General features: G+C 40.2%; 1 protein-coding gene across 19 annotated transcripts in view; it reads right to left on the bottom strand.

The window, feature by feature from the left end:
* Positions 1–22,962, bottom strand: part of LOC139762983 (negative elongation factor D-like) — a 275,049-nt gene that overhangs the window by 78,042 nt on the left and 174,045 nt on the right. For 16 of the 19 annotated variants that reach the window (XR_011715931.1, XR_011715932.1, XR_011715936.1 and 13 more), the window contains 5 exons: positions 16,099–16,207; positions 9,611–9,720; positions 7,725–7,832; positions 6,897–7,049; positions 4,697–4,827 (listed from right to left, as the gene is read on the bottom strand). Coding sequence is in view for 3 of the 19 variants with exons in the window: in XM_071688473.1 (XP_071544574.1) it covers positions 4,697–4,827; positions 6,897–7,049; positions 7,725–7,832; positions 9,611–9,720; positions 16,099–16,207 (611 nt within the window). In the remaining 16 variants the exon portion in view is untranslated. The other 3 variants (XR_011715940.1, XR_011715941.1, XR_011715939.1) reach the window with 3 other exon arrangements.

The following is a 22,962-nucleotide window of genomic DNA, read 5'->3' as shown; positions in this document are numbered from 1 at the left end:
ACCTCCCCATTTGCGCCCTTCACTGAAGTTCCCATTTGCTCCCTTGTCTTACGCACTTTATTTACCTCCTTCCAGAACATCTTTTTATTCTACCTAAAATTTAATGATACTCTCTCACCCCAACTCTCATTTGCCCATCTATCTATCTATAACTCTGATGCCCATTCCCTACAAGAACTCCCTCAAGGGGTGGCCCTGGCAAAAGTCTCCATAACTGGTGAACTTCAGTACCATTTCTTAGCCTTTCAATATCCCAACCTTATATCCATTACTGGTGAACTCCAGTACCTTTTCTTAGCCTTTCACCCCAACCTCAACAGTCCACTGGCAGAGGGTAACTCTAGTGCAGCATTTCTTGAGGCTCCTACCTTAGGTTCCAACCTACAACTAATGCTTCTACTACTACTAATGCTCCTGTCTGATGTTCTTAAATACTATTACTATCTAATGCTCCTAACATTTTGCCAAAAGGCAGGGTTAGTGCACAGCACTCACTTTAGGAAAATCTAGACTTACAAAGGGTGAGTTGTGTGAGTTTGTTAAGTGTTGTCAAGTATAATGTGTGACAGGGAAAGATTTTATGTCTCTGGACAGAATGCCAGTAGTTCACACATGAGGGAGGCAGAAAGAAAAGACAGCTACCTAGGTCAGAGGAAAGCAGCTTGACAACTACTGTAGTGCTGGCTCACTATGCAGCCGTTCCTAACCCTCCTAATATCCAGGTGGGTAATGCCCGTAACATACCTCTCTGGTCAGTGGCTGCCTACCAACTGCTACCTACGTGAAAGGACCACCGCGGGTCAATTCTTTCATACCTGGTAGAAACCATGAAAAAGGAGCATGTGTGCTCCTTCCAAGACAAACCTGGTACATCACCACAGTATATCAATGCCTTGCCCCTGACAAGAGTAAAGGCATTCTCTATTTGCTGGCACAATCTACAGGGAATACAAACAATGAATTCCCCAAAACATGAATAGTGCCAGTTCTACATATCTAAAAATCCCCAACTCTTCACACAGTAGATGCATTAGACTTGGAAAACAACCTGCCTAGTTGTTGCAAGTGTTTTCTGTGTTACATACCAATGCAAGGTCCAAAAGCTACCATGAGGAATTAAAGTGAAGTTGTAAGGCACTATCCCTAACTCTTCTGTGCTCTTAGGCCTGGAATATATAATGGATTATTATATACATGTTAGCTTTCCATGACATTTAAACAGTTTATAAACATTATCTATCACTGCTATGACCACTCTTAGGGTGGTCATTCCTTACTGGAATGAGGGGTGTTGGAGGCTTCAAACCCCTCCAGAGATCAAAGATTCTCATTAGCTCGCAGGACAACCAACCCAGGAAAGAAAAAAGATGGAGATGCTTTGGCTCACAACATAACCTTTGATACATGACCATAAGCCTTAAGGCACCTCTGTAGATGCTAAAATTCTAAATTTACTCAGCACATATACATGACAGATAAAGAGTGGATGTGAACAAATGAGGGTCTTTTTCATCAGTTCCTGATGCTACTTCACTATACAAGAAACAGTAAGCAAGTATGACAAAATCTAAGATTTTCACTAATCCAAAAGCATGCACTTTGACTTTATGTAGGGAAGCAATGCAATCCCTGAAAACAAAAACATTAATTCAAGACAAACACAGCATTACAACTAATTTCCCACTTTCCAATTCCCATTTTTTCACTAAATTGAGTACTCCTCTCAAACTAAATTCCTTATCAAGACCAGAAAACATAATGAATATTTTGGGCTAAAGAAAGAAGCCTCTCATGTTTACATTAATTCATAAAACAATTTCATATAAAATATACATAATATTATACATATAATTATCACATGCAAATTAAGAATGCCATTCATAAGATGATGGAGCAATTGTTTGACAACATAAAGACCTCCATATGTATGACTAATAATGTCAGCCACAGGTGTCCTACATGTTTCCCTTTTCTGGTGTTCCATGAATTTAATTATCACATACACCGTCTACCACATCTACAGCAGAGGTCATTAAAAAAGAAGTTATGTGCATGTTTCACTCATCCCAGTCACCCAAGTAGTTCATCTACATAAGGTCATTTTTGTACATCCTATTTCTGTCTATTCCCTGTTTTCCTCCATATACATACCACTTCACATAAAGATACTATGTTAACATTCTTCAAGTTCCACCTTTAATTTACCTTCCTGACCCTTTGTATGCTGTAAATTAATAGATTCTGAACGTTCCTTTATTGTCCTTCCTCTACTACGTACTTACTTCTGCATGATCAAATTTCTTTCTTGATAAAATCTCCCACTCCTAAAACCCCTTCTCAGGTACTCTCGCTTTCAAATATTCAAATTCAAATACAAGAGATAATATCATTCCATGTCTTTTCTCGTCTATCTTTAAAAGATATCATGAAACAAGCTTCTCACACTGTTTAAACATGTAAAATTTCTTTCTAATATTACTGTATCCTTAAAAATACACTGAAGTACAAGAATGAGAAATAGTTAAGTAGCACTAAGAAAGATGAGATGGGAACCAGAGATTCTGGAAACACTTCCCATTCACAACTTGTCGGAATAGAGAGCAAGACATCAAACAAACTGAAAACAAATCACTAACTTAAGACTGCATTTTTTCTGACCAGACAGGAAATGAAACTACCTTATTGGTATTTGAGCTTATCAAGAATAAGCAATCAATACAGAGTTGCCTGTCAATGACAACCAGCAGTTTCCCTCAAAATGATGGGGGGTATTGCCAAGCTTAGATAAAAGCATGACATCTGCTTTCACTTCCAACATATTAAGCCATACACCAAGAACAACAATCCAATGGGGGTATGCTTATTAAGCATACACCAAGAACAACAATCCAGTGGGGGTATGCTATGTGTTGGGTAATTGAAACCAACATATTGCACATTTCATATGTGTCTAAGTGAAGGAATGTCTAGAAAAAATACATACTCTCTGTAACATACACAAACAGTGGAGACACTTATTAAAATGAAGTGTCACGCCAATCAACAAGAGGAGAGCAAAATCTTATGAAATGTTTAGCTTTGAATACTCAAAAGGTTGACTTCTGCAAATAAGTCACAGAATGATTCAAATTATTGTCTAGAATGGGTAGATTTGGCTCTTCAAAAACACAGGCAAAATTCAATTGTGGGGCATGATCATAATCTTTCAGGGATGCGATGGAAGCATGAAAGGACATGGATATAGCTGGAGGCTTTTGTCAAAGCCATCCCCTTGATAGGAGTTCCCAGAAGAAATGGGCATCAGAGATATTGACAAGGTAGTCTAAAATCCTGGTAAGACAAACCCTTTAGGAAGAAACATTAAAAGAAGTAGGCAGGAACATTAGGACACAGCATTAGGTGAAAGCAGTCAGTAAAAACATTAGGTAGGAACCTATGCAAACACTGCGCTAGAGTAGCCCTCTACCAGTGACCTGTTAAGGGTGAGGCACAAGAGGCTAAGAATTGGCACTTGATTTCACAGGTTATGGAGACTCTATTGCCATGGCCATCCCACTGAGGGAGTTCCAGTTGGAACAGACATCAGAGATATTGATAGATAGATGAATAAATAATAAATAATTACTACATCAGCAAAATTAATTAAATCAAATCCATAAAAAATTCCAAATCTATTTTCTTACCTACACTCTCAACATCAGTAAAATAAACATAGAGTGTCTTCTCTAATTCAAGTCCAAACAAAGTAAAGAATGACATACTTTATGCAAAAAAAAAATTCCATATCAGCAAAGATACATTTCCTCTACAGATCACACTTGATAAAACCTAGCTTTAATAAAAAGACTCGGAAAAAAACAGTCCACTTCTATAAATATATCAACAGAAGGGAGAAATTTCTTTGATAAGATTCAGATTTTAAGAGGCACCCAAGGATAATCTATAATTCATAATGTATGGTGAACAGCCAGAAAAGTGTACTCAGAAATAAGACATCATATGCTTTAAATTCAAAACAATCTATTTCAATAATTTTGTACAAATCAAACTCTTTCTGTAAAATAAGTTTTTTCTAAAAGAGTAAGCCACAATATCTATAATTTTTCGCTTATACCAGCATTAAATAAAACAATTATACAGTAATGCAGCGCTGTATACTCAAGTCTGGGATCTTACAGCAGCACTTAAAACATAAGACCTAATCTAAGTGAGGTGGTTTAAAAGCATTGTATGTAAAATAGTTGCCTAGTGCATGAAGCATACACGAGAAGAATGAAAACCCCAGTTACGTCTAATAATTCATCAAGACAGGGAAATAATGAGGAAGGGGAAAATTGGGTGATACATAGGTATAGCTATGATTGTGATTTGGTGTCAACAATTCACATAAAATAGATCTAAGAATGGACAAAATGGTGTAAGGAGAATAAAGTCTTTCTGAAAAGTATATACTTCATTTACAGTATTGCTTCCAAGGGAAAATGGTACCAAAAATTCATTAAATGCCCATCTTACACCATATCTCATTCCCTTCCTGCAGTCGACTACATTTCCGACTCATCAATTTTATATGACACACATGTTTATGAACTGTAATTTGATATCACAGCACTAGAAACCTGTTCCCAGTACCAGACACCTTCCAAAAAATATACAACTCTGAAAGAAAAATGTTGGCAAAGTAGCTAATACTAACTTGTTGATGGCATATTTAGTTATTTCCTGCTGTAAGCGTCGAATGTTGTTGCCACCTTTTGCTTCCTGAGATAGAATCTGCAGCATCACTTGAGCATATATGTACGTATGCTGACCATGACACACCATTTTCTGTAGAACATTATTACATAGTCATAGTACAGATATTCATTATACAAGACGTGCTCATAACTTTCTAATTCTACCAAATTTTTAAGTTACTGTAAACTGTATTAGTTTAAAGAAAATTAGCATAATTAACATCACAGAAATAGTGCACTGTTTTAGAGGAGAAATAAACAAAATGAAGCAGGGTACAGATTGAGGATGTATAAGTGACTTATAGCAGCTGTATGAAAGTGATCCACCATATGGAACTGGAAATGAGCCAATAAAAATATATCAAGAAACTCTAAAATGTAAACACTAAGGTCTGCTGAATAACCCTAATATGAAGAGCAGTCAAACTATCAAGACAAGCTCTCTATTATTACTATTATCATCATTACCAATAAGCATAGGCTGGAGTAGGTACACAGAGGTCTCTTTTTCAGTGGCTTCAGACATGTTGTCAGTCGAGTTATTTAGTGCACACTACTAGATATCTACTTTCTTCTAACTGATTTTCTTCAACTTTTATACCATTTCATACCATTTTGAAATGGTTTGGGCACATGGAGAGAATGAGTGAGGAAAGATTGACCAAGAGGATACATGTGTCGGAGGTGGAGGGAACGAGGAGAAGTGGGAGACCAAATTGGAGGTGGAAAGATGGAGTGAAAAAGATTTTGAGTGATCGGGGCCTGAACATGCAGGAGGGTGAAAGGCGGGCAAGCAATAGAGTGAATTGGATCGATGTGGTATACCGGGGTTGACATGCTGTCAGTGGATTGAATCAGGGCATGTGAAGCGTCTGGGGTAAACCATGGAAAGTTGTGTGGGGCCTGGATGTGGAAAGGGAGCTGTGGTTTCGGGCATTATTGCATGACAGCTAGAGACTGAATGTGAATGAATGGGGCCTTTGTTGTCTTTTCCTAGTGCTACCTCGCACACATGAGGGGGAGGGGGACGGTATTCCATGTGTGGCGAGGTGGCGATGGGAATGAATAAAGGCAGACAGTGTGAATTGTGTGCATGGGTATATATGTATGTGTCTGTGTGTGTATATATATGTGTACATTGAGTTGTATAGGTATGTATATTTGCGTGTGTGGACGTGTATGTATATACATGTGTATGGGGGTGGGTTGGGCCATTTCTTTTGTCTGTTTCCTTGCGCTACCTCGCAAACGCGGGAGACAGCAACAAAGCAAAATAAATAAATAAATACCATTAAAGATCATATGCATGTATGTTGACACTATGCACATAAAGAACAAATGAAGTACATACAGGTCCTGCTCAAAGAGACACGTACAAAGGCAAATTGGGATGCCATTATGCCATCACCAGATAGCTCAGGAAGGCCCAGTTATGTGTGTATGTCATGCAAGAGTCACCAGTAAGTGAGACCCTGGTTCAGTGTGTTGTATTATGGTAATCAGCGAGATTCCTGCTCAGTGTATCACATAAGAGTCAGATCCATTCCCCCGTGTAAGTACCTTTTCAAAGAAGTCTCACTTTCATCTAAAAATATCGTATATGAACACTTGGTGTAAACAAAATAGAATCTCCAGAGTTAGTGACAATAGCATTAGAAAGAGATTATGATATGCCTATCATTTCCATACCTTGGTTAGATATCAGCAATCAGCAATAGAGATTTCCTCACCAAATATTCAATATCTGGGTAAACTCCATGTCAAAGGGACAGTGGAAACAAAGTAGGCATTAGTGTCCTGCTCTTTGTTAAGGTCATTTGAATCTTAGTAAAAAATGTAGCCAGTGAGAATGTCAACATAATTTTAGTAAAATTAAAGATAAATCACATAATAAATAGCAGAAAGACTAGCTCACAGGCTCCCAAATAGACACTAGAGGTAAACGAGAGATTTTATGATCAATTAGCAGAAATTTGTTATATACAAGATTCTAGTACAGTAGTTTTTAACATACTAGTATCTAAAAAAAAGTGGGTCTGATTCCAGTATCTCTAAGTGTGGACTCTACCTAAATCTGTTTGAGCGTTTTACCTAAATTTGTTTGAGAGTTTTAAATTTGCCCAAAAGGTATAATTATCAAGAGATTCCGGAAAAACTCACAGCAAATTCGACAACAGCCTTGTGTCTAGTATCCTCTGGTGACTGAAGGAAATTTGAAGTTGATGTCTTTAGAATTCTTGAGAAAACCTCAATTTGTTGTGCTGCTGTTGATATGCTGGTGATCTCCCCTTGGAAGCCTGCATCTGAGATTAACTGCAAATACATACATTCTGTATACATAACATGAATGATTGGATTCTTTTCATACAATACAAAAATTTTCAGACAGCAAGATTATGACCCCTCTATCATTAAGTGTACATAAAATGCTCTTTTACTTGTCCACTTAACTATTTATCTATCTGTATATCTAATCTGTGCACTTCTCTATCTTCTTTCACTATTTTTCATTATTTCCCACTTTAGCGAGGTAGCATTAAAAACAGACAACTCCGCCTTTGGGGAAATAGCATGACCAGACCCCTTCTTTTATTCCTTCTTTTGGAATGTAATCATACTGCAGAGGAGACTTTCCAGCCTCCTTCTCATGCTTCTCTTGGACACCTACAAATGCAGAAGATATATGGGGAGCATTTTCCCCTATCCTTTAGAATAATCTATCTATCTACCAATTGAACTATGTACTTACCAAACTATCTTCCTACCTATCTACCATACCTACATGGTTTTTCATGCCTGTTCATCATTTTGCACTGTTCCACCCACCACAATGTCAATTTCCAATTATCCAAAGCACTATACTCAGTATACTGTACGTAATATTCAGTTTGGCTATGTCAAATATTCATTCCAGGCTGTCTTTTTTCACACGAGTCTAACAGGGATATCTCACTTTAATATGTTACGTGACCATTAGGTAAAATTTACCTTAATAGTGAAGTTAAGCATCAGACACTCTGGGAACTCCTCTGCCAACTGATACACAACTGAACGCCATGTACTGTGTTCAATGAGTTCCGTCAACCATCCTGGTGCCTGTAAGCAAATAAGGTAGTTCCATCTTAGTATAACTTCATACTATATTATCATCCTCACAGCCACAAAACTTTCAGTAAAAAAGAAGTAGCCTTGAGCTTCAAAAGGCTAATCATATGTCCCTCCAGCACTAAAAAGTTTGATTATCTGCTAAAGAGATGTGGGAATACATAGGACTTTTACAAATTTAGTGGCAAATGAAATTTTGTATGAGGACAAAGTGAAAAAGTGCTAAGACGTATGTAGCAATTGTAGGGGAGTAAGTCTTGCAAATATACCAGAAAAGGAGCATGCAAGATTTGATTGACAGAGTGATGAAAATGACTGAATGCAGAGTAAGCGACGAGCAAGGGAATTTTACGAATGACAGGGGATTTGTGGACCAGATTTTTGTGGTGCATATTTTAAAAGCAGTATGCAGCTTCTAAGGATCTGGAGAAAGAATATGACAAGAAATGAGTGGAATGCTTTATGGAATGTCTTAACGATATATGGGGTTGGGGGATAACTGCTGGATGATATGAAAGCCTTTTACTGAGTAGCAAATGCATGTTTAACAGTGGATGGAGAGCTATATGAAAGTTTTGATGGGTGTGGGGCAGGGCTGCATGATGTCACCTTGGCATTTTAACATATATGCAGTGGGAGTAATAAGAAGGATGAGAGGAAAACTAGAAAAAGGGAGTGCAGAGACGGAGTGTGGAGGTGACTTATGAGGCTCATGACAATCCTGTTTGCAGAAGGTTGTAAATGTCTTTTATGATGTATGTAAGTGTAGATGACTGAAGGTATATGCAAGTAAAAGTAAAATAACTGTATTTGAAAAGAAAGAGTGAAAATAAAGATTTTGCAGAGTCCTACAGAGTGAAAGAAAAAAGTGTACTAAACTCTGTAATACATAAGAGAGAGAGAGAGAGAGAGAGAGAGAGAGAGAGAGAGAGAGAGAGAGAGAGAGAGAGAGAGAGAGAGAGAGATGGAAGGATAGATAAGGGAGAGAGCAGTACAGGGTAAGGAGTCATTGAGTCCCTTAATACAATAATGATGAGTAGAGGAAAACATAAGGAAGCGAAGAAAGGATTAAGGGACAGCATAGTCCTCCAGTCTTTGACCTATGTAACTGAAATATGAACATGGAATGAGTCACAGAGTGCAAAAATCCAGGCAGTGGAAATGAACTATTGAAGAGGTGTATGAGAGATTTGGTAAGGCAGGGAATGTATGGGAAATAAATTGAGTGAAACATAATAATACTTTGAGGGAGTTTGGTTTAGTGGAAAGAATGCAAGGCTGGGTGTTTACAACGAGAGTGTATGATAGTACAATTAAAGGGGTTGGTATGACCACCAGTAACATGGGGAAACAAAGTGGAATAGTACTGGAGGGAGAGATATGGAGGAAGAACATATGGAATGGTGTATGAGAGAGAGAGAGAGAGAGGCATGTATGGACAAGGATACTCTTGCCATGGCCATCCCCTTGACAGGAGTTCCTGGAAGGAACAGGCTTCAGAGATAGAGTTAGAGAGGCCAATCGCATGAACAAGTTTCTGTTTCTGGTTTTCAGATGAACCAGAAAGAGTCCAAGTAACTGTTCAGTTTCTTGATACATGCTATCAAGCTGGAGGAATTTCTAATATTAGACTAAACCAAGTTTGTACTTGGAATATAACATCAGTTCTGATTAAACAAATCCTAGCATAGTACAAAGAGACAAATGAAATCTCAAATCAATGTATGTAAATAATCTTCCACAATAAACACAGTTGATGTTACACTTACATCTCCCTCCTCTGTAAAGATTGTATCAGCTTTTTTGGGGTCAAATGTCTTCAAGATCATAAGTTTAAGGTGGTTTTCTACCATGGCCTGTACATCATTTATCCTTGCACCTGTGACAAGAAAACCATCATTGAAGAATTTGACTTAATATTCCAGACATTCTAACCTAAAAATTGGAGACAGCCTATATTTGCCGATGGAAAAATTTTCTGAGAAAAACTAAAAAACAATAGTGAGATGATAACTTACTGTATGTCTTTGCTTAACAGCCAGCTTAAGCAAATTAAGAAGCTGCATATGGGCTGAAAGCATACTTGTTTCCACTAAAACTAACCACAAATATTTACTCTACAGAATGAGGCACGGAGAATGACTCAAGGTCACTGGAAGGAGTAACAGATTAAAGTAGTTTCTATTCCTTGCCCTCCTTTCACCCTCCTGCATGTTCAGGCCCTGATCACACAAAATCTTTTTCACTCCATCTTTCCACCTCCAATTTGGTCTCCCTCTTCTCCTCGTTCCCTCCACCTCCAACACATATATCCTCTTGGTCAATCTTTCTTCACTCATTCTCTCCATGTGCCCAAACCATTTCAAAACACCCTCTTCTGCTCTCTCAACCACGCTCTTTTTATTTCCACACATCTCTCTTACCCTTACGTTACTTACTCGATCAAACCACCTCACACCACACATTGTCCTCAAACATCTCATTTCCAGCACATCCATCCTCCTGCGCACAGCTCTATCCATAGCCCACGCCTCGCAACCATACAGCATTGTTGGAACCACTATTCCTTCAAACATACCCATTTTTGCTTTCCGAGATAATGTTCTCGACTTCCACACATTCTTCAAGGCCCCCAGAATTTTCACCCCCTCCCCCACCCTATGATCCACTTCCACTTCCATGGTTCCATCCGCTGCCAGATCCACTCCCAGATATCTAAAACACTTCACTTCCTCCAGTTTTTCTCCATTCAAACTCACCTCCCAATTGATTTGACCCTCAACCCTACTGTACCTAATAACCTTGCTCTTATTCACATTTACTCTTAACTTTCTTCTTCCACACACTTTACCAAACTCAGTCACCAGCTTCTGCAGTTTCTCACATGAATCAGCCACCAGCGCTGTATCATCAGCGAACAACAACTGACTCACTTCCCAAGCTCTCTCATCCCCAACAGACTTCATATATATATATATATATATATATATATATATATATATATATATATATATATATATATATATATATACATATATATATATATATATATATATATATATATATATATACATATATATATATAGAGAGAGAGAGAGAGATACTCTGTGGAAGGTATTAAGAATATATGGTGTGGGAGGCAAGTTGTTAGAAGCAGTGAAAAGTTTTTATCGAGGATGTAAGGCATGTGTACGTGTAGGAAGAGAGGAAAGTGATTGGTTCTCAGTGAATGTAGGTTTGTGGCAGGGGTGTGTGATGTCTCCATGGTTGTTTAATTTGTTTATGGATGGGGTTTTTAGGGAGGTGAATGCAAGAGTTTTGGAAAGAGTGGCAAGTATGAAGTCTGTTGGGGATGAGAGAGCTTGGGAAGTGAGTCAGTTGTTGTTCGCTGATGATACAGCGCTGGTGGCTGATTCATGTGAGAAACTGCAGAAGCTGGTGACTGAGTTTGGTAAAGTGTGTGAAAGAAGAAAGTTAAGAGTAAATGTGAATAAGAGCAAGGTAATTAGGTACAGTAGGGTTGAGGGTCAAGTCAATTGGGAGGTAAGTTTGAATGGAGAAAAACTGGAGGAAGTAAAGTGTTTTAGATATCTGGGAGTGGATCTGGCAGCAGATGGAACCATGGAAGCGGAAGTGGATCATAGGGTGGGGGAGGGGGCGAAAATCCTAGGAGCCTTGAAGAATGTGTGGAAGTCGAGAACATTATCTCGGAAAGCAAAAATGTGTATGTTTGAAGGAATATTGGTTCCAACAATGTTGTATGGTTGCGAGGCGTGGACTATGGATAGAGTTGTGCGGAGGAGGATGGATGTGCTGGAAATGAGATGTTTGAGGACAATGTGTGGTGTGAGGTGGTTTGATCGAGTAAGTAACTTAAGGGTAAGAGAGATGTGTGGAAATAAAAAGAGCGTGGTTGAGAGAGCAGAAGAGGGTGTTTTGAAATGGTTTGGGCACATGGAGAGAATGAGTGAGGAGAGATTGACCAAGAGGATATATGTGTCGGAGGTGGAGGGAACGAGGAGAAGAGGGAGACCAAATTGGAGGTGGAAAGATGGAGTGAAAAGGATTTTGTGTGATCGGGGCCTGAACATGCAGGAGGGTGAAAGGAGGGCAAGAAATAGAGTGAATTGGTGTCATGTGGTATACAGGGGTTGACGTGCTGTCAGTGGATTGAAGCAAGGCATGTGAAGCGTCTGGGGTAAACCATGGAAAGCTGTGTAGGTATGTATATTTGCGTGTGTGGACGTGTGTATGTACATGTGTATGGGGGGGGGGTTGGGCCATTTCTTTCGTCTGTTTCCTTGCGCTACCTCGCAAACGCGGGAGACAGCGACAAAGTATAAAAAAAAAAAAAAAAAAAAAAATATATATCACATTTCATAGATCACAGACCTAAAATATTTACAGAGTTACAAAATAACTAAGAAATATTGTGATCAATATCATAAATTCTCAGTAATATGACCTGTCCTCCTGTACTAGTAGTGAAAAAGGCAAGTGTGCTCGACTGCAACAAGCATAGAAATTTCTTCTCTCAATACAGATGGGCTATGGTATCTCAATAAGACACCTCAGATAAAATTCAGATCATTAAGGTACCAATGCTTATGCAGGGATCTAAATAAAATATTTCATTACAAATTTTGATTCGCTAAACCAAAAAAAAAGGCAGTAATATCTTTTGCTTCTGTCTTCCAGATATTCCCCAGACCTAGGAATAAGAACTATCAAAACAATAATCTTAATAAATAAGATAATACTTTGGTACCACATCCTGCTATGCCCTTTTATATCTACACTTCTGGATGTATACTGTAAAAAGAAAAAACAAAACAAAACAGTATGCTGCTCCTGGATATGCATTATATATCCAGTTAAGGAAATTTAATTTCAAATAATGTCTGATGAAGCAAACACCACTTTAAGTAAATCACACTTAAACAGTTCCTTCTTTAAACCTGATTGTTTCAGGTGGGTCTCGTCTTCGAGATTTTCGAGAATTTTTCCTGTCAATGTCCTCATGTTTGACCATAAACTCATACAGTTCTTTGTCAGCAACCAATTCCCGACCATCTGTAGTGTCATATGTGTTGTAGTCATCAGAGAAGCACAAGAACAATGTATCAACTGCCATCTCATAGACAGAAAAGACACAATGTGTAATGAAGAATGCAAACACAGCTGTAACAATAAGTGGTATAGCATAGAGGTGAAGAGTGGGGTCAGCATGCAGCACTGGGAGAGCGATGCAGCATACAATTCCTGTCACAGCTACTTTGGCCAAGAACAGTGTCAAGTCACCAACACTGTTCACTGTGGCCACCTGCAGCATGTTAGTTAGCACCACACGCCAAGCAATTTTGGCAGAGGTGCAGAATGCAGTCCCTCTGGTAGCTGTGACGGTGTAAGCATTGTGGTTCATGTATTTAAGGAAGTGTTCAAAGCACCAAAGGCAACAGCAACAAAGTCTAAGACCACACCGTGCACAGCTATGTTCAGGATCCTTACACTTCTTTGTAATCCACTGTATAATCAGCCTCGGTAGCTTACAAATGGTAATAAGCAGTGACCCTTTTGCTATATATATATATATATATATATATATATATATATATATATATATATATATAGGTATAAGTTTGTTGAGTATTCCTGGTAAATTATATGGGAGGGTATTCATTGAGAGGGTGAAGGCATGTACAGAGCATCAGATTGGGGAAGAGCAGTGTGGTTTCAGAAGTGGTAGAGGATGTGTGGATCAGGTGTTTGCTTTGAAGAATGTATGTGAGAAATACTTAGAAAAGCAAATGGATTTGTATGTAGCATATATGGATCTGGAGAAGGCATATGATAGAGTTAATAGAGACGCTCTGTGGAAGGTATTAAGAATATATGGTGTGGGAGGCAAGTTGTTAGAAGAGGTGAAAAGTTTTTATCAAGGATGTAAGGCATGTGTACGTGTAGGAAGAGAGGAAAGTGATTGGTTCTCAGTGAATGTAGGTTTGCGGCAGGGGTGTGTGATGTCTCCATGGTTGTTTGTTTATGGATGGGGTTGTTAGGGAGGTGAATGCAAGAGTTTTGGAAAGAGGGACAAGTATGAAGTCTGTTGGGGATGAGAGAGCTTGGGAAGTGAGTCAGTTGCTGTTCGCTGATGATACAGTGCTGGTGGCTGATTCATGTGAGAAACTGCACAAGCTGATGACTGAGTTTGGTAAAGTGGGTGAAAGAAGAAAGTTAAATGTGAATAAGAGCAAGGTTATTAAGTGCAGTAGGGTTGAGGGTCAGGTCAATTGGGAGGTAAGTTTGAATGGAGAAAACCTGGAGGAAGTAAAGTGTTTTAGATATCTGGGAGTGGATCTGGCAGCGGATGGACCCATGGAAGCGGAAGTGGATCATAGGGTGGGGGAGGGGGAGAAAATCCTGGGAGCCTTGAATAATGTGTGGAAGTCGAGAACATTATCTCAGAAAGCAAAAATGGTTATGTTTGAAGGAATAGTGGTTCCAACAATTTTGTATGGTTGCGAGGCGTGGGATATGGATAGAGTTGTGCGCAGGAGGGTGGATGTGCTGGAAATGAGATGTTTGAGGACAATGTGTGGTGTGAGGTGGTTTGATCGAGTAAGTAACATAAGGGTAAGAGAGATGTGTGGAAATAAAAAGAGCATGGTTGAGAGAGCAGAAGAGGGTGTTTTGAAATGGTTTGGGCACATGGAGAGAATGAGTGAGGAAAGATTGACCAAGAGGATATATGTGTTGGAGGTGGAGGGAAAGAGGAGAAGTAGGAGACCAAATTGGAGGTGGAAAGATGGAGTGAAAAAGATTTTGTGTGATTGGGGCCTGAACATGCAGGAGGGTGAAAGGAGGGCAAGGAATAGAGTGAATTGGATCGATGTGGTATACCGGGGTTGACGTGCTTTCAGTGGATTGAATCAGGGCCCTCTGTGCCTCACTCCACGTTCATGTTTTGGCTGTAGAGGTCAGGGCTGGGAGGTCTATGCTGTCTCTTAATCCTCACTTCACTTTCATACTTACACCTTTACCCTTCACTATTCTATTAAGGGACCCAATGACACTTCAACCCTGCACTGCTCTCTCCCTTATCACTCCTTCCATATCACCACACTTACTCAAGAGAGCTCCCAGATACTTAAATTTTCTCACTTCTTCCAGTCTTTTCTCCTCATATCCTCATCACAATTTAGTACACTTTCTTTTTTCACACTACATGGTTCTACAAAATCTATACTTTCACTTCGTTTCCCTTCAAACACCATACTTTACTTTTACTTGCATTTACCTTCAATCTCCTAAGCTTACACACATTATAAAACACCTACATCCTTCTGCAACTCCTCTTCACTCTCTGCAAACAGGCATGCCACTAGCCACACTCATCATTTCTTCAAAATACCCTCTCCAACTTCCTTTTAAATCCTCCTTTTGATTCAGCTTGGAAGTATCTGAAAAAGGAAAAACAACTAGGATTTTCATATAATGCCTGCAGGTTCTGAACCCATATGGTTTCTTAATCAGTTTTGGTAACTGGATGGATCATTTTAATCAAGAGTTGTGAATGACAATTTGAACTAGTAATAAGAATCTCATCCCTAGTAGAAATCCAAGTCTTTTTATAACACTATTGATTATGACAATCTATGGTTCATAATGAAAATTTAAGACTATCAATAAGACACTATGGTTAAAAATAACCTCAGTCAAAAGGAAAAAATGCATATTCACGATAGAAATTTAAAATCAAATAAATAAAAGTACAGGGTATGTGAGTAGATTTTACATAAAATTATACAGTAAGCTAAATAAATCAGTTCATATTTTCTATATGAAAATTAATGGTGATATCGAGGGCATGGGTTTGCCATTCTTAGGACCCAGTGTGTTTCTCCATATCAAGCACTATCCCTGCAGGTGGTAAACTCTATTTGGGTTACTTTGCTCCTAAGTTGAGAAAGACAAGGTCCTAGAATATACGGATGAGAATTTCCTTTATCACCATGTCAATCAGCATACAAGAACCTCTGAGGATGTTATGCTGTCTTGGTTGACTTTGTCTTTAATCATTACAGCATACATAAGTAGCATGAGAATTGGCCATAGCAAATATAAGTGAAATAAATACAAAGATAAAAATGAAATGAATGCAAAGTAATGAAGATGGCATGTAAATGTAATTAAAATATACAGAAACAAGCTACGGGAATCTGTATGTGAAGAAAGCCTTTAAGTTGACCTGGCTGACCTTTTTTAAGTGTTGAAAATATGCCAGGCTCCATGATGAAGTCAGTGCTCGAGAACTGCCGTAGGCAGTTGGACTGAATGTCCGCTGGACTGAGGGCTTCATCTTCCTCCTGTCAACAGAAGAATGAAAATTAGCATTTATGGGACTTGAACAAATTATCTAGCTTTCCAATGAAAGCTGTATGTTTGCTTAAGGCCAAGACTCACAAAGGGGAAAGTGATGATATGTGTGGATCCATCTAAGAAGAAAAATATGGCTTGGAACATGTGGAATTCCCTAAACCTTTCAACCACTCCACCCATATATATTCAGTGTCTGGGTAACAATGCCAACCATGTATTCACAAATTGAGATTTCCTGCTGAAATTCCAAGGCTAAGTTCTGGGTTGGTTATATGAGTTTGCTGGATGCCTTTGCTGAACATACTAAATTCAGTTGCCCTTTACACAAGGAAGAGTGAAGTATCACAGTTTATGCTGATGCTTATGCCACAGCCAAATTTTCCTTAATTTCCAACTAAACTGCCCTTATCCTGGTAAACCTAATAAATTTGCTTTTATCCACATTTACTTCCAAGCTTGGTCACAACTTTGACAAGTTTCCCAAATCTGCCATCAGTGGTGTATCATCAGCAAACAACTGACTCACTTATCAGAATCTTTCATCCCTAACAAACTGCATAATTGCTCCTCTCTCCAAGACTCTCACTTTACCTCCCTTACCACCCCATTCATAAACAAACTGAACAACCATGGTGACATCACATATCCTTACCACAGACCAAGCTTCATTTGAAACCATTTACTCTCTCTTTCTTCTCACTGATAATGTTTCCTCTTTTCCAAAAACCCATACTAAAGGTTGAAAGGCATGCATGGATAAAAGTGAATTGGAATGATGTGGTATACTGGGGTCGATGTCCTATCAATGGACTGAACCACAGCATGTGAAACATCTGGGAAAAGCCATGGAAAGGTCTGTGGGTCCTGGATGTGGATAAGGAGCTATGGTTTCTGTGCATTACTTATGACAGCTAGAGAATGAGAGTCTATATGTGCATTTATGTATATCCATGCGGATGTGGGTGGATTGGGCCATTCTTAATACCTTCCACAAAGCATCTCTATCATGTGTATATATAGATATCATTATATCATATCTAACTGCTGTTTCCCCCATCAGCGAGGCAGCACAAGAAAACAGATGAAAATGGCCCAACCACTCATATACACATATATATACATAAATGCCCATACACACACATATAAATATCAATGGGGTGAGAGAGTATCATTAAATTTTAGGGAGAATAAAAAGATGTTCTGGAAGGAGGTACATAAAGTGCGTAAGACAAGGGAGCAAATGGGAACTTCGGTGAAGGGCGCAAGTGGGGAGGTGATAACAAGTAGTGGTGATGTGAGAAGGAGATGGAGTGAGTATTTTGAAGGTTTGTTGAATGTGTTTGATGATAGAGTGGCAGATATAGGGTGTTTTGGTCGAGGTGGTGTGCAAAGTGAGAGGGTTAGGGAAAATGATTTGGTAAACAGAGAAGAGGTAGTGAAAGCTTTGCAGAAGATGAAAGCCGGCAAGGCAGCGGGTTTGGATGGTATTGCAGTGGAATTTATTAAAAAAGGGGGTGACTGTATTGTTGACTGGTTGGTAAGGTTATTTAATGTATGTATGACTCATGGTGAGGTGCCTGAGGATTGGCGGAATGCGTGCATAGTGCCATTGTACAAAGGCAAAGGGGATAAGAGTGAGTGCTCAAATTACAGAGGTATAAGTTTGTTGAGTATTCCTGGTAAATTATATGGGAGGGTATTGATTGAGAGGGTGAAGGCATGTACAGAGCATCAGATTGGGGAAGAGCAGTGTGGTTTCAGAAGTGGTAGAGGATGTGTGGATCAGGTGTTTGCTTTGAAGAATGTATGTGAGAAATAAATATATAAATATATATATATATATATATTATTATTATTATTATTATTATTATACTTTGTCGCTGTCTCCCACGTTTGCGAGGTAGCGCAAGGAAACAGACGAAAGAAATGGCCCAACCCACCCCCATACACATGTATATACATACGTCCACACACGCAAATATACATACCTACACATCTTTCCATGGTTTACCCCAGACGCTTCACATGCCTTGATTCAATCCACTGACAGCACGTCAACCCCGGTATACCACATCGCTCCAATTCACTCTATTCCTTGCCCTCCTTTCACCCTCCTGCATGTTCAGGCCCTGATCACTCGAAATCTTTTTCACTCCATCTTTCCACCTCCAATTTGGTCTCCCTCTTCTCCTCGTTCCTTCCATCTCCGACACATATATCCTCTTGGTCAATCTTTCCTCACTCATTCTCTCCATGTGCCCAAACCATTTCAAAACACCCTCTTCTGCTCTCTCAACCACGCTGTTTTTATTTCCACACATCTCTCTTACCCTTACGTTACTCACTCGATCAAACCACCTCACACCACACATTGTTCTCAAACATCTCATTTCCAGCACATCCATCCTCCTGCGCACAACTCTATCCATAGCCCACGCCTCGCAACCATACAACATTGTTGGAACCACTATTCCTTCAAACATACCCATTTTGCTTTCCGAGATAATGTTCTCGACTTCCACACATTCTTCAAGGCTCCCAGAATTTTCGCCCCCTCCCCCACCCTATGATCCACTTCCGCTTCCATGGTTCCATCCGCTGCCAGATCCACTCCCAGATATCTAAAACACTTCACTTCCTCCAGTTTTTCTCCATTCAAACTCACCTCCCAATTGACTTGACCCTCAACCCTACTGTACCTAATAACCTTGCTCTTATTCACATTTACTCTTAACTTTCTTCTTCCACACACTTTACCAAACTCAGTCACCAGCTTCTGCAGTTTCTCACATGAATCAGCCACCAGCGCTGTATCATCAGCGAACAACAACTGACTCACTTCCCAAGCTCTCTCATCCCCAACAGACTTAATACTTGCCCCTCTTTCCAAAACTCTTGCATTTACCTCCCTAACAACCCCATCCATAAACAAATTAAACAACCATGGAGACATCACACACCCCTGCCGCAAACCTACATTCACTGAGAACCAATCACTTTCCTCTCTTCCTACACGTACACATGCCTTACATCCTCGATAAAAACTTTTCACTGCTTCTAACAACTTTCCTCCCACACCATATATTCTTAATACCTTCCACAGAGCATCTCTATCAACTCTATCATATGCCTTCTCCAGATCCATAAATGCTACATACAAATCCATTTGCTTTTCTAAGTATTTCTCACATACATTCTTCAAAGCAAACACCTGATCCACACATCCTCTCCCACTTCTGAAACCACACTGCTCTTCCCCAATCTGATGCTCTGTACATGCCTTCACCCTCTCAATCAATACCCTCCCATATAATTTACCAGGAATACTCAACAAACTTATACCTCTGTAATTTGAGCACTCACTCTTATTCCCTTTGCCTTTGTACAATGGCACTATGCACGCATTCCGCCAATCCTCAGGCACCTCACCATGAGTCATACATACATTAAATAACCTTACCAACCAGTCAACAATACAGTCACCCCCTTTTTTAATAAATTCCACTGCAATAAGGCTCAGAGTGGGGTGCCTAAATGTGTGTGGATGTAACCAAGATGTGAAAAAAGGAGAGATAGGTAGTATGTTTGAGGAAAGGAACCTGGATGTTTTGGCTCTGAGTGAAACGAAGCTCAAGGGTAAAGGGGAAGAGTGGTTTGGGAATGTCTGGGGAGTAAAGTCAGGGGTTAGTGAGAGGACAAGAGCAAGGGAAGGAGTAGCAATACTCCTGAAACAGGAGTTGTGGGAGTATGTGATAGAATGTAAGAAAGTAAATTCTCGATTAATATGGGTAAAACTGAAAGTTGATGGAGAGAGGTGGGTGATTATTGGTGCATATGCACCTGGGCATGAGAAGAAAGATCATGAGAGGCAAGTGTTTTGGGAGCAGCTGAATGAGTGTGTTAGTGGTTTTGATGCACGAGACCGGGTTATAGTGATGGGTGATTTGAATGCAAAGGTGAGTAATGTGGCAGTTGAGGGAATAATTGGTATACATGGGGTGTTCAGTGTTGTAAATGGAAATGGTGAAGAGCTTGTAGATTTATGTGCTGAAAAAGGACTGATGATTGGGAATACCTGGTTTAAAAAGTGAGATATACATAAGTATACTTATGTAAGTAGGAGAGATGGCCAGAGAGCGTTATTGGATTACGTGTTAATTGACAGGCGTGCGAGAGAGACTTTTGGATGTTAATGTGCTGAGAGGTGCAACTGGAGGGATGTCTGATCATTATCTTGTGGAGGCTAAGGTGAAGATTTGTATGGGTTTTCAGAAAAGAAGAGTGAATGTTGGGGTGAAGAGGGTGGTGAGAGTAAGTGAGCTTGGGAAGGAGACCTGTGTGAGGAAGTACCAGGAGAGACTGAGTACAGAATGGAAAAAGGTGAGAACAATGGAAGTAAGGGGAGTGGGGGAGGAATGGGATGTATTTAGGGAATCAGTGATGGATTGCGCAAAAGATGCTTGTGGCATGAGAAGAGTGGGAGGTGGGTTGATTAGAAAGGGTAGTGAGTGGTGGGATGAAGAAGTAAGAGTATTAGTGAAAGAGAAGAGAGAGGCATTTGGACGATTTTTGCAGGGAAAAAATGCAGTTGAGTGGGAGACGTATAAAAGAAAGAGACAGGAGGTCAAGAGAAAGGTGCAAGAGGAAGAGCAGTGCGGTTTCAGAAGTGGTAGAGGATGTGTGGATCAGGTGTTTGCTTTGAAGAATGTATGTGAGAAATACTTAGAAAAGCAAATGGATTTGTATGTAGCATTTATGGATCTGGAGAAGGCATATGATAGAGTTGATAGAGATGCTCTGTGGAAGGTATTAAGAATATATGGTGTGGGAGGCAAGTTGTTAGAAGCAGTGAAAAGTTTTTATCGAGGATGTAAGGCATGTGTACGTGTAGGAAGAGAGGAAAGTGATTGGTTCTCAGTGAATGTAGGTTTGCGGCAGGGGTGTGTGATGTCTCCATGGTTGTTTAATTTGTTTATGGATGGGGTTGTAAGGGAGGTAAATGCAAGAGTCCTGGAAAGAGGGGCAAGTATGAAGTCTGTTGGGGATGAGAGAGCTTGGGAAGTGAGTCAGTTGTTGTTCGCTGATGATACAGCGCTGGTGGCTGATTCATGTGAGAAACTGCAGAAGCTGGTGACTGAGTTTGGTAAAGTGTGTGGAAGAAGAAAGTTGAGAGTAAATGTGAATAAGAGCAAGGTTATTAGGTACAGTAGGGGTGAGGGTCAAGTCAATTGGGAGGTGAGTTTGAATGGAGAAAAACTGGAGGAAGTGAAGTGTTTTAGATATCTGGGAGTGGATCTGTCAGCGGATGGAACCATGGAAGCGGAAGTGGATCATAGGGTGGGGGAGGGGGCGAAAATTTTGGGAGCCTTGAAAAATGTGTGGAAGTCGAGAACATTATCTCGGAAAGCGAAAATGGGTATGTTTGAGGGAATAGTGGTTCCAACAATGTTGTATGGTTGCGAGGCGTGGGCTATGGATAGAGATGTGCGCAGGAGGATGGATGTGCTGGAAATGAGATGTTTGAGGACAATGTGTGGTGTGAGGTGGTTTGATCGAGTAAGTAACGTAAGGGTAAGAGAGATGTGTGGAAATGGGGGGAGCGTGGTTGGGGGAGCGGGGGGGGGAGGGTGTTCTGAGGTGGTTTGGGCGCGTGGAGAGGGTGAGTGGGGAGAGGTTGACCAGGAGGATATGTGTGTGTCGGAGGTGGAGGGAGCGAGGAGGGGGGGGGGGGACCGGGTTGGGGGTGGGGGGGTGGAGTGGGGGGGATTTTGTGTGATCGGGGCCTGGGCATGCAGGGGGGTGGGGGGGGGGGGGGCGGGGAGTGGAGTGAGTTGGAGTCGTGTGGTATACAGGGGTTGACGTGCTGTCAGTGGATTGAATCAAGGCATGTGAAGCGTCTGGGGTAAACCATGGAAAGCTGTGTAGGTATGTATATTTGCGTGTGTGGACGTGTGTATGTACATGTGTATGGGGGGGGGGGGGTTGGGCCATTTCTTTCGTCTGTTTCCTTGCGCTACCTCGCAAACGCGGGAGACAGCGACAAAGTATAAAAAAAAAAAAAAAAAAAAAAATATATATATATATATACACACATAAATATTCATACTTGCTGCCTTCATCCATTTCTGTCACTACCCCACCACACAGGAAATAGCCCCCTACAGCAAGGTAGAGCCAGGGAAAAAAAAAATAACAAGATAAAAAAAAAAAAAAGGCCACATTTGCTCATACTCAGTCTGTAGCTGTCATGTGTAATGCAACCAAACCACAGCTCCCTTTCCACATCCAAGCCCTACAGACCTTTCCATGGCTCACCCCAGACGTTTCACATGCCCTGGTTCAATTCAGTGACAGCATGTCGACCTCGGTATACCACATCGTTTCCTTGCATAACTTTCACCCTCCTGTATGTTTAGGCCCCAGTTGCTCAAAATCTTTTTCACTCTATCCTTCCACCTCTCATTTGGTATCCCGCTTCTCCTCGTTCCCTCTACCTCTGACACATATATCTTCTTTGTCAATCTTTCCCCAGTCATTCTCTCAATGTGTCCGAACCATTTCAACACATCCTCTTCTGCTCTCTCAACCACACTCTTTTTATTACCATACATCTCTCTTACCCTTTCATTACTTACTCGATCCAACCATCTCACATCATATATTGTCCTCAAACATTTTATTTCCAACACATCCACCCTCCTCTGCACAACCCTATCTATAGCCCATGCCTCACAAGCACATA

This window comes from Panulirus ornatus, chromosome 45, assembly GCF_036320965.1.
Source record: "Panulirus ornatus isolate Po-2019 chromosome 45, ASM3632096v1, whole genome shotgun sequence".
Classification (NCBI taxonomy): Eukaryota; Metazoa; Arthropoda; class Malacostraca; order Decapoda; family Palinuridae; genus Panulirus; species Panulirus ornatus.
Note: the sequence above shows the minus strand (reverse complement) of the source record. Positions and strands in the feature narration are given on the sequence as shown.